The sequence below is a fragment of the Lampetra fluviatilis genome, chromosome 72 (assembly GCF_964198595.1).
Source record: "Lampetra fluviatilis chromosome 72, kcLamFluv1.1, whole genome shotgun sequence".
In the NCBI taxonomy this organism is placed as follows: domain Eukaryota; kingdom Metazoa; phylum Chordata; class Hyperoartia; order Petromyzontiformes; family Petromyzontidae; genus Lampetra; species Lampetra fluviatilis.
In genome coordinates this window covers 3,733,438-3,746,348 of record NC_136346.1, presented here as the reverse complement: position 1 = coordinate 3,746,348, position 12,911 = coordinate 3,733,438, and the positions used below count along the sequence as shown (strand labels likewise).

General features: G+C 43.4%; 2 protein-coding genes across 6 annotated transcripts in view; both read right to left on the bottom strand.

Annotated features, from left to right (window-relative positions):
- LOC144953089 (uncharacterized) overlaps window positions 1–12,911 on the bottom strand; it is a 405,883-nt gene that overhangs the window by 339,405 nt on the left and 53,567 nt on the right. The gene's annotated exons all lie outside the window — the stretch shown is intronic.
- Window positions 1–12,911, bottom strand: part of LOC144953090 (uncharacterized) — a 31,489-nt gene that overhangs the window by 13,956 nt on the left and 4,622 nt on the right. For 3 of the 5 annotated variants that reach the window (XM_078883605.1, XM_078883607.1, XM_078883606.1), the window contains 2 exons: window positions 10,947–11,057; window positions 823–1,194 (listed from right to left, as the gene is read on the bottom strand). In XM_078883605.1, the coding sequence (XP_078739731.1) occupies window positions 823–1,194; window positions 10,947–11,055 (481 nt within the window). In that variant the 5' untranslated portion in view covers window positions 11,056–11,057. Of the gene's footprint in view, window positions 1–822; window positions 1,195–10,946; window positions 11,058–12,911 lie in introns of those variants that run through there. The other 2 variants (XM_078883608.1, XM_078883609.1) reach the window with 2 other exon arrangements.

Below are 12,911 nucleotides of genomic sequence, written 5' to 3'. Positions count from 1 at the left end.
TTGTTGGATTTTCTATTTTTACGTCTCATTTGTTAGATTTTGTCATACCGTACCATCAGTCAAAATATACAATTATAATATAAAGCAATCATTTTGCATAAATAGTAACTCAAATTATGGCATGTGTTGAACAATGCATGCTTCATAGCTCCTCGGATTTTTCCAAAATAAATGAATATTCTGATTCCGTGTTTTATGAACATAAATATTTATTTTAATCGAACAATGAATGCTCCCATGTGGTATTACCTATTTATAAGGTCGTGCATATCAATAACAATTATCTGGATTAGCACTCGGCCAGCATAAGGGTAACAACAACCCGGCTTGAGTCAATTCGGAGCCAGCGGTCAATGTGCTGGACACATGTCGACTTACACAGCCCACTGAGCCCCTTGTGCCATTCAATCTCCATGATAAATTTGCCCATGTGTGTCTTTTACAACAAACCTGGCTTAACCTCGCAGCACGAGATTGATTGTGATGTGATCTTTTTACGTGCAGTCATTTGTGACTGGGCTGAGACCATCCATTCAGAACACTTGAGAACCCAGATTAATCACAGGCAGCTGCCCTAGATTCCATCCCAGGGTCTCAGCGGTGCTTCTTCAGCACTCTGACCTCTGAGCCAATTGGCTCCCTCTTCAATCCATTTTAATCAATAGTTTAACACCCAGTTTCTTCCTACTCACATATGGGATTTAAAACACAACTGCGCACACATCGCAAAGAGGAAAACCCGCATTTGTCCAAGCCGCAGCCAGGTGTGGTCACATCACATCACACACACACACAATTCTCTCTTCCATCACACCTACTCACCGTCACTCGAGTCCTCCAGCTCCACCTCCACCTCTGCCCAGCTCCCCAGGGCTGCCCGGGCTCCACATGAATCCCACGCCTCACATCTAACAGTGGAGCCCTCTTTACCAAGGCCCTCGCCATCAGAATGGTCCTGTCCATCAGACTGAAGATCCTGTCCATCAAAATGAAGTTCGAGTCGATCTGCCCCAAGGTCCTCTCCACCATCCACGAGCTTCTCGCCATCCACGTGAAGGTCCTCTGCATCAGATTGAAGGTCCTCGGCATCAGACTGAAGGTCTTTATCAAGCTGAACATCCTCTCGATCAACCATGAGGTCCACCCTACCATTTTGAATTTCATCTCCTTTAGCCTGAAGGATTTCAGCCAGATCTAGGTCAAGCAACACAACACAGGCAGTGACGTGGTCGAATGTTAGCACGTTTGCTGCTTGTTGCAGAAGCTGCAGTTCAAGCCCCTGGCCACCCGGTGTGATAGCCATAAAAGTTATGCACTGTCTGACTCACTGTGGATATTGAAGATACCCTGACGAAATTCGAAAAACAGTCTGCTGTGTGTTTGCTGGTATCAGTCCAAATTTGCTAAATTTGCCAAATTACTTGTAGGTTACTAAACCGGAATTATTATAACCAGTCACAGATCACCAATGAAAATCCATGGGCCACCTGGGAGTAGGAACCACAAATAAACCACTGGTAGTAATGCATACACAACATTAAAAACACATTTGTCAGTAACAGTGGTCTTAAAAAGGAAATAAATAGAATAGGCAACGTTTTGGGCAACAAGTCTTCTTCTTAGAACATAAATATAGTTACCCAGGGACACGAAGATGTAGAGACTGCACTTGCCTGATGAGAATAACTTTTTGTTTTATCATGACCAGTGTTTTTTTTATTTGTGTCTGAAAAATTACCTCATACAGGCAGTCCTGAACTCGCACTTGCAAACTGAACTGCGGAACTATTTTGTTCAGGGAAGCGATCCTCTGTGAAATGTAATGAGTCAGCCTCGCGCTGGGAGTGAGTGTTTGTGCGTGTGTGCGCCCACACGCACATGTGTGTGTGTGTGAAAGTGAGTGTGTGTGTGAAAGTGAGTATTGTGCGCCTGGCACAAGCATCGTGGTGACGTCACCGCCACTTAGTGGCGAATGGCGGTTGTTGTTGTTGTGCGCATGTGTGTGAACGTCAGTGTGTGTGTGTGTGAAAGTGGCCTCAAGGTGCACATGGCCTGGCACAAGCGTCGTGGTGACGTCACCGCCACTTAGTGGCGAATGGCGGTTGTTGTTGTTGTTGTGTGTGAGGAGTGGCAGCGCAATGTGCAGCTCGCTGCACTACCAACCCGGTGACCTGAGTTCGATTCCCGCTCACAACCAACACCAATTATCTGAATGGGTCCTGGACCTCCCCAAGGTCGATCAATACGCCTGAAGGCAGACACTGTATTTGACACATATTTGGAGTTTGTACGTTCTCCCCGTGGTGGTATCGATTTTTTTCCTTCCACATTTATAAACAACATTGAGATTATTTAGATAATGATGCTCTTATGCATTTCCACATCAGCCACTATCATTTGTGGCCAGGATGCTTCTGAAAAATAAGTTAATACCTCAATGGGCTTTAACTGGTAAGATACAAAAAATAGTTTAGTTTTATATGTATATTCTAAGTGATTTACTTACCTTTCCTGTACTTGCACTAGTATTGTGTTTGTGTATTGTTTGTTGTTGTAACTTTCTGACCTGCTCTTACTGGACATATGTGAAATAAGTATAACCCGTAAAAACAAAGTTTTTCACAATAAATCCTTTATATGCGTGGCAGCGAACTTAATATAAAGGATTGAAAAATATATTCGCCTGTGGAGGACGCGGGGATCGATCCCGCGACCTTTGGCATGGGAAGCGCGGGCGCTACCAACTGCGCTACTCCGCCACGGCCTGTGGAGGGGTTACGCTCTGGGCTCTTATACTGTGACGTTCAGCCAAAGCGATGAATGAGTTTTATTTGAATATATATAAAATATTTTTTTTTTGCCTAAAAAGTGTAAAATTTTGGGACTTTTTTTTCACGAACATTAATTGTCACGCACAACGAGTCTGTGTGGAAAATGTCAGCTCGATTGGATCACGGGAAGTGGGTTAAAAAACGAGCGAAAGATTTGCACGGTCCTAAGCAAGCAAGCAAGCACGCAAGCAAGCAAGCACGCAAGCACGCAAGCAAGCAAGCAAGCGAACTTAATATAAAGGATTTAAAAATATATTCGCCTGTGGAGGACGCGGGGATCGATCCCGCGACCTTTGGCATGGGAAGCGAGGGCGCTACCAACTGCGCTACTCCGCCACGGCCTGTGGAGGGGTTATGCTCTGGGCTCTTACACTCTGACGTTCAGCCAAAGCCATGAATGCGTTCTATTTGAATATATGTAAAATAATTTTTTTTGCCTAAAAAGTGTAAAATTTTGGGAATTTTTTTTCACGAACAATAATTGTCTGGCACAACGAGTCTGTGTGGAAAATGTCAGCTCGATTGGATCACGGGAAGTGGGTTAAAAAACGACCGAAAGATTTGCACGGTCCTAAGCAAGCAAGCAAGCACGCGAACTTAATATAAAGGATTTAACAAGTAAACCCGTAAAAACTAAGTTTTTCACTATAAATCCTTTATATGCGTGGCGGCTAGAGTCTTCTCGTCCTCTGGCTTGAGATGGCTGCCAACTATGGGTCAGATGATTGTCTGCCAGTATTAAGCAATTGGTAATTAAATATTTAATTTGTTTTCCCTAAACAGTGTAACATTTTGGGAATTTGTTTTCACGAACATTAATTGTCTCGCACAACGAGTCTGTGTGGAAAATGTCAGCTCGATTGGATCACGGGAAGTGGGTTAAAAAACGACCGAAAGATTTGCATGGTCGTAAGCAAGCAAGCAAGCACGCAAGCAAGCGAACTTAATATAAAGGATTTAAAAATAGCTTCACAGATCATCGGATTCCTCCAGAGAGATTATACCCACGTGTCTAGAGCGCATGATACTTTATGTTGTCAAACACACTCTTCCCCTCAGTCCCAAAGGTGAAAATTATGGATTTTCCAATTTTATGATCCCACTCCAGTCCTTATAAAATTTATATTGGACCCAGAGGAGCAGAGACACGTGACTTAGGCCCTATATAGAGCCCTGCTTCGGGATAAAGAAATGATCGAAAAATGATCATATATGTTGGATTCGTCATGGAAATCAACTTAAGTGCATCCTCTCCCACATTGCCATTGGTGGTGTGGGATGCCCTCAAAGCTCACCTCAGAGGGGTCCTTATAGCAAGGGGTGCGTGGCTCAAGAAAGGAAGGGGACAGAGGACACAGGAGATAGAGGCCAGGCTCAGGCTGCTTCATAATGAATATGACATCCCAACGTAAGAAGACGTGGGGTGAAATTTGGCAAGAAAGAGAGGCGCTAAATAAGATCTCAAATGACTAGATCTCCCGACTGTTTATGAGGGCCAAGCTGCCATTTCACGACCCCTCCCCAGCCACTGGTAGGATACTTGCGAGAATGGTTAAGAGTAAACGTGGACTGAGGCACATACCCACTATCTGAACCTGGACCAACATCCTTAGCACTAAAGCCTCATACATCAATGAAGCATTTTGTGAATATTATGACAAATTGTACAATTCAGAATAACCTACACCCCAAGACATATAATCCTACCTCTGCTGGAAATAGGCCTCCCCCATCTCCCTCCTTTACTGAAGACAGAATTGGGTAGACCCATCACTCTTCAAGATCTCATGGAAGCTCCATGACCTGATGGCATAACGACGGAATTATACAAAAACATTGGGACCCCCATCCTGTTCTACCTACTAAATATTCTGAATAAGACAGAACGGCAGGGAAATTTGCCGGACTCCATGATGAAAGCCAGAATGATGGTGATCCACAAACCAGGAGCAACTCAGGAGAATGTAGCCAGCTATAGACCAATCTCCCTGCTCAATGCAGATTATAAAATGTATGCAAAGTTGCTTGCAAAAAGACTGGAAAAGGCCCTGCCAAACATCAATGGAGAAGCCCAGACTGGCTTCATCAGGGGGAAAAACTCCACAGATAACATAAGGACCCTGGCATTCCTCAGAAGATGCAGAGATTCAAAGGTAATACCACACACAGTTAAAGTAAGTCATCACATTAAGTCACTTAAAGCTAATCAAATACTACAAAAAGCTAGTGAATTATTGCTAAAAAAGAGAATAAAGCATAACAGAAGTGAACTAAGTCACATATCTAAATCACTCATGTACTTACACGTGAAAATTAATGTCTCTACAGATTATTGGTATATAATCAGCAAAATTACACAGCAATCAGCTGATAATGCATTGAACAAAACTAACACTACCAAAATTAACACATTAGCAAGACTGACTAACAATCAACTCTCAACTAAAAAATTACATTTAATAAACAAAACGGTTATCAACATGACTAACGTTGAATTATCCAGCGATATGGTTTCAGTCCTGTCTAAAGGTCTTAACTTTGCTGTTGCCCCACGTAAATCCCTGTCGATGAGATAATTGCTGAAGTGTAATCATCATTTAGACATCTCCCTCGTAATCAAGCTTAGATGACTAGGCACGAGGTTGCCAACATTATTGAGAACAGTAAATTGCCAAAAACAAACATTAGTTTCAGTGAGGCAAAAGCCTTAAGGGAAGAGCAAATAAAAGCTGACTCCCACCACCATCCATCCCAGAAGAATTCCCTCATCAAAACTCTACACCATAGAGCTCGATATATTTCCGACCATCATCACCTAGCCAGTGAACTGGAACACGTACACCAAGCTCTCAAGATGGATATGGATATTCAGACTACACAATCTGTGAAGCTATCACCCCAACCGTTGGGAAAGAACCATCTGAGGACCCGATCAAAACCATCACCTTGCCATACATAGCAGGGGTCACCAAAAATATCCCCAAAATCATGAGCAAATACAAGATCCAGGTTCGATTTAACACAGTACATAGAATTTGTGATCTGATCCCATCTATGAAGGATGTGATCCCTGACATGCAAAACCCCGGCATCTACAAACTAAGCTGTGTCTGCAGAGTAGTAACATTGGGGAAACGAAGCGACATGTCTCGGACTGTATTCATGAACATAGGGCAGATGGTATAACCAATACCTCAGCCATGGCTGATCATTGTTTTAATGCGGTGGGCACACACGAAATTGATTTCTCTAAGACGAAGGTACTTTGCAAACAAACTGGCTATCAACAAAAATTCGTTCATGAAGCCATCCATATATACAGACATACACAATTTCAACCGAGAAGATGGGTACAAACTCAGCAATCACTGGAAGGATGTTATCAACCAGTTTAAGTCATAACTGGCTGTAATGTTTCTATTTTAGACCTGGCAGTCCTTGAATTGTTGGAAGCCCACCACCAGGACCATAGCTGCCCACTAATACCATCACCACTAGCAGTAGCCCTTTATTGGTGGAAGCCCACCACCAGCACCATCACAAGCATCGTTCCGAAGTAGTGGAAAGAGGCAAGGATAATAGCCATTCTGAAACCAGGCAAGGATGCATCGGACGCTCAAAACTACCGCCCTATCTCCCTACTCAGCGTCATCTACAAACTAATGGAGCGGATTCTGCTCAAAAGGCTGATGCCCACGCTTGAGTAAATAGTTCGGCAGGAACAAGCAGGATTTAGAACTGGTCGTAACTCTTGCGACCAGGTGCTTGCCTAAACAAGTCACATCGAAGCCGGTTTCGAACACCAGCTCAAAACAGTAACAACTATCATCGACCTCTCTTCAGCTTACAATACCATATGGCAGAAGGGGCTCCTGCTGAAGCTTGCGAAAGCCGTGCCTTGCCGTCTGACAATTAGGCTAATCACCGAAATGCTGAGCAACCGATGGTTCACCTTGCTGAAGCTACCAGCAGCCTACTCCCGCAGAGATCAGTTCTGGCACCAGCGCTGTTCAATCTCTATACTAGCGACATTCCAGTGACATCTTTCCGTAAGTTCACATATGCGGATGATATCGCACTCGCAACCCAAGCACGGGAAATGGAGGACACTGAGGCAGTCCCTGAAAAAGATCTGAAGACTCTTAAGCCAAACCCATCGAAGAGCGTCGTCTCCGCCTTCCACCTGAATAACAGACAAGCTTCGAAAATATTGAACGTTAACTTCTATGGGGCGAAGCTAAGACATGATGAACACCCTCGGTATCTAGGAGTTACCCTGAATCGGACGCTAAACTACCATCACCACCTCAAACAAGCTCAAGGTAAAACGAAAGCACGAGTGAATATTATTCAGAAACTTGCAGGAACAACCTGGGGAAGCGATGCCAGCATATTGAAGATATCGATGCAGGCCCTTGTTTACTCCACTGCGGAGTACTATGCCCCGGTGTGGGGTGCAAGCGCTCACACGAACCTTGTCGATGCCGAAATTAACAACGCACTTCATATCATCAGCGGTTCCCTAAAGTCTACTCCACTCCTGTGGCTTCCTGTGCTGGCGAATATCGCTCCAGCCAACATCCGACGTGATGATGCGACGACACGGGAGTACAACAAAATAACAAAAAAACTTCACTACCACTCCATCAAGATCTAAAGGAACCCCCACACCCAAGGCTAAAATCCAGGAAACCGTTCTGGATACGCGACTCCGCTCTAGCAGCTGAAAATAAAGACACCGCCACTCGGTGGTCTGAATCATGGGCGGCTATGAACGTGGCAAACAAAAACATAATTCACGATCCAACGGTGGAAGTAACGGGATTCTCTCTTCCACGACGACTATGGACCACACTGAGCCATGCTCGAATACAACACGGCAGATGCGCATACACATTCCATAAATGGAAGATTAAAGAATCGCCCAACTGCGACTGTGGAGAAGTCCTAACCATCAAGCACATCACCGATGAATTCTCCATCCATGCACATCCTGGCGGTATTGCTGAAATCCACACTGCGTCAACCACATCATTGGACTATATGAGGAACCTTTGCATTCATTTATGACTATTGTCACGTTGCCTAATCAGGAGGGCTAATGGTTGGGGTGTATCGAGTTGCCCTGGTGTTCGACCACTCAGAGTCCTGGCTGTTAGGGATGTCAGCTTTTTATTGCTCCCTGAGCTGACACCGACCACACCAGGCATAGGAGTTACAGCCGTGGAGCAGGCCACCACAAAGAACATCCACCGAATAAGAATCAATACAAGATCACCCACACACATGCACTTCCACCTAAGGTCCCGAGACACATAGAAGCTTTTGGGGGGGGGGAAGGGGGGTCGTCGACCTCCCCTATGCAACTCTGCTTCAGAGTTCCCGCGTTCCTCCTCCAGGGTTTCCACCTTCCCTATGCAACTCTGCTTCGCAGAGTTCCCGTCCTCGGACAGTGGGAGATGTCTGTGGGCAGCCAAGCGGCCACCCCGTAACCCGATGGCAACCAACATCGCTCTCGGCCAGTGCCAAGCTGCAGCTCGCTTGCTTCCCTGCTTTTGCCGCTCCTGGCATGCTCTTGTGGTCCCAGACGTCCCACCGGCCCTGGTTAACTCCCCAGGTCGGCTGCTGGAAACATATTACGACTATAATAGCCCAGAAATGTGTGTATCGCGGGTGACGTCACTCCACATGCTGCACCCCCCCGCCCCCCCACCCCTAATAATAAAATAATCATGAGCGAGTGGATTTTCACACTCATGCAGAAGAAGGTCGAGCGGAAAGATATTTGTATTCACAAAGTCGCTTCAAATATGACGTTTATTTACAGAAAGTGATGGTCAAAAATAAATCTACACAGTACAGTGGTACATCCGTACGTGACGTCACTGCAAAAGAGCCCCCCCTCCTGTCATTACTATAATAAGCAAGAAATGTTTACCGCAAATTCGCTTTAAATTTCATGTTCATTTATTGAAAGTTAATCAAATAAATAATTATACGCGGACGTTTCTTTACAGAAAGTGACGGTAAAAAATACATAAACACAGCGGTGCTCCATACGTATGTGATGTCACTGCAAGAGGCCCCGCCCCCTCATTAATAATCATGAGTGGGTGGATTTTTACACTCCAGCAGGTCGAGCGGAGAAACATTTTTTAACGCAAATTCGCTTGAAATTTGACGTTTCTTTATTTAATTTTTTTCAAATAAATAATTCTATACAGCAACAAAGTGCTTTTGGTGTCTTTATTTATTTCTTCAGCACTTGAAACAAAAGGTAAGTCTAATTTTTGCTTCTAAATTATGATAACATATATACATTTATCCGTGATTTTCCAGATATTGTATCGAATTCAAATTGATTTCAAGTGAAAGCAGAATAAAATAAAGTATCAGAACAGTGATTTTTAACTAATTGAAATTGAGTTAAATGAAGTGCTACAGTGACATGAAGTGACGTGTTTTATGACGTAGTTTTGTGAAAGAACCACTGCCATTAATACAGGACTACATTGAAATGCAGTGAAGTGTATGATTACATCGTTTTGTGCAAGATTCACTGCCATTAAATTACACAAGATACAATAAAGCTCTGGTCATTTTTTTCATAACTTTAATGGTTATGTTTGTTTTTATTGAAAACTTACTTCTGACAGTATCAGCAGTCTACTTTCTTGACTCTTCGCTATCAATCGTCCATCGGGGAAGAAAAATGTGTCAGTTCACCGCTTCAGGTGCGTTCAAAGCAGTGCTAAAGTTACGTGAAGTGTTTATTCAAATTATTTTGAGACATATATTGTTTGTCTTTTAAAATTGCACAAGATACACAAGAGTCCGTGCTCAAATAATGAACAAATTATAATGCTTCTTTTTGCTCTTTTTTTGCAAAATTTGGCATGTCTGGCGATCTCACTGCCCATATACACTGTCAAAAACGCGAGAGAAAACCTTATTCGCAGTTCCAGCTGCTGGAACACGTAAAGTGTCATAAGATCTAAATACGTCAGTCCACGATTGCCAACCATCATGGAGGACGAAGATACTGCAGCTAAGAAATGGCGTTTGCAAAGAGAAAGAACGCAGATATGGAGAGCTCGCCAGAGCCAATAAATCTTTTTGGTTCTTTCGGTAAAGTCACGTAGAATGGAAATAATAAAATAATAAAAATAAAACATAATAAAATTATTCTCACGACGTTTCGGCCACAACGCAAGCAACCGTCCTCAGGTGAAGAATAGTACAGACTCTGTCTTCTCGACAGACCTATTCTTCACCTGAGGACGGCTGCTTGCGTTGTGGCCGAAACGTCGTGAGAATTATTTTATTATGTTGAATTTTTATTATTTTATTATTTCCATTCTACGTGACTTTACCAAAAGAACCAAGAAAATGAATCCCTGCAGTCATGAAAGCTTTAAAGAGCCAATAAACTTTGGACAGAATTCTGAGAAAATGCTGAAAGGCAAGCATATCGACGAGAACAAAAAACTCCTGATTAAAAACAAGCTCGTCTCGCTGGCAATACTGATTATCGTATTGCAGGACAAGAACGTCGTAGTCAAGCTATTCGTGCTGAGGCAAATCACTTTGTGGAAGCTGAAGTGATTGAACACAACTGCAGTGCGTTGAATGTAGTTTGCCAGTTCTGTGGTTCACGAAATTTTGCAGCGGAGCAGCCATCAGATAGAAAATTTACAAGTTGCTGTCGGAAAGGCAAAGTGAAAGTGGAAAAGACGATCGACTCGAATGGAAACGTGATCCAAATTTAGCTGTGACGGTCCCACCTGATGACAGAGACTTGTGTCGCCTCCGAAACTTCGTGATTTATTATTTTATTTCTATTATTATTTATTTTTATTTTTACCTACGTGACTTTACCGAAAAAACCTAAGAGTATGAATCCTTGCAGTCACGAAAGCTTCAAATCTAGAATGTCATAGAGGTGTTCAAAAATAAATAAATTACATGCATTCATTGGTGACTGGACTGAGACCTTCAACTCAACTCAACCTGGCCACCTGACATGCAGGATTCACTCTGATTGAGCTCAAGTTAAGAGACCCCACACGGAGGACTCACTCACTCACTCACCAGCTCAGACTCCCTGACACTTACCGGCTCCAGGGTCCTCTCCCTTTACGGTCACAGCAAGCCACCCAGCTCCGCTTGCGCGTTCCTCTCGTTCCTCTTTGATGGGTGCATCCCCCGATGTTGCGGCCTCCATGTCTGTGTGGCAGAAAATGTAATGCCATCCTGATGAAAATAAGAATAGGCTTTCACCTTTCTGGCAAAAACACAGGTGATAAGATACTCTTTGGTTCTTTTGGTAAAGTCACGTAGGTATAAAATAAGAAGCAAAGAGTATGGATTCCTGCAGTCACGAAAGCTTCAAATCAAGGTGATAAGATGTTCAAGCACCACATAGACACCTATCGCAAGGCATTAAAAGTATGCGTAATCACACATACTTGTCATAAAACATGCAAACAAGTATGCTTTAATCATGCATGCATTTTGCTTGAAACTGATTGGCCTACAGTAGAGACCCTTTGATGGCTTTGTCTCACCAGTGCTAGACCAAAGGCCGCCAGAAGGCAAACAGTACAAGGATGCCAAAGCATTAATAGCTAGGGCTAAGCAGTTATACATATATGGGACCATTTCACCAGTATTAAGAAATAAAAAAGGCATTATCATTTCTGGCATAATAAAGGTGTTAAGATGTTAAAACACCAAATAGACATCATTGTAAAGCATAAAATCTGCATTAACCACACATACCTGTGGTAAAACATGCAAACAACATAACTAAGCAAATCAGAGTGGAACAATGCAATGTTAAGGCCATGAAAATGATCGTAGAAGGTCTTCAGGTGTACCATCTAAGTATTGAAGTACTCTCAAAGCCTCATGTGACTTTTTACCCAGAAAATTAAGGGGAAAAAACATTGATGTCGTCGCCTAACAGGAGACGGGTGTGAAGGACAGCATATGGATGGATGGCAAGTTACAAAACAATTACACCCTTTTTGTGGCCATCTACTAACCTAAACATGGCCTTGCCACCTTCACCAAGCAAGACCTAAAGGACGATGCTTTAAAGTCTATCACTATAAGCGATGGTACGTCAACAATAAGGGCCACAGATGGGTCGTTTGGCAGTCTTCTGCTTTAGTATGGTAGGATGGAAAAGCAACAGTTTTGAAATGCGTTATAGTTGAATGCTAATTTAGCCACTGTGTGGATCGCAGCAGCACCACCAATATGTGCATATTTGGTGGAATGGTCGGTGATGTGCTTGTTGGTTTGGCTTTCACTACAGTCACAGTACGGCAATTTTTTGATCTTCCACCTGTGGAAGGTGTATGCGTATCTCCCATGTTGCGTTCAACCACGGTTTAGCATGGTTCAGCATAGTTTTTGTGGGATACACCTGGTAATTCCAGTTGGGTCCTCAAATGAGGTTTTTGTTTATCATATCCATAGCTATCCACATTTATCTCCAGCAAGTGCCATTTTTGTTTTCTGGCTGCTAGAGAAAAGGCACGCATCCAGAGATGTTTCCTGGATTTCAGCCTATGGCGTGGGGGTTCTTCTAAGTCCGTTTGCAGCGGCAGAGCAATGTTGTCCATAAGACTGCGGTATTCGCAGGTCATAGCGGCATTGTGTCAGATGCTGTCTGGGGTGATGTTTGCCAGCATAGCAAGCCACAGGAGTGGAACGGGCTTCAGGGTACCGCTGATGTTACGGGAGTGCGATTTTGATTTTGCTATCCATGAGATTTGTGCGAGAGCTGACACTCCACAGTGGAGTGGGTCAGGGCCTGCGTAGATAACTTAAATGTGCGGGCATCGCTTACTCACATTGTTCCTGAATGTTTCTGAAAAATGTTTAATCAAATTTTTTTTCTTTTTGGTTTGTTTAAGGCGGTGGTCTTAGGTGACCAGCCAGTTTAGGGTAACTGGTAGGGATGTGCTAGCGGTGTTATAAATAAGTTGACACTGAATGTTTTTGTGGCTTATTGTTCAGGTCGAAGATGGAGATGATGCTTTTGGAGGTGTCTCACTTAAGGTGCCAGAG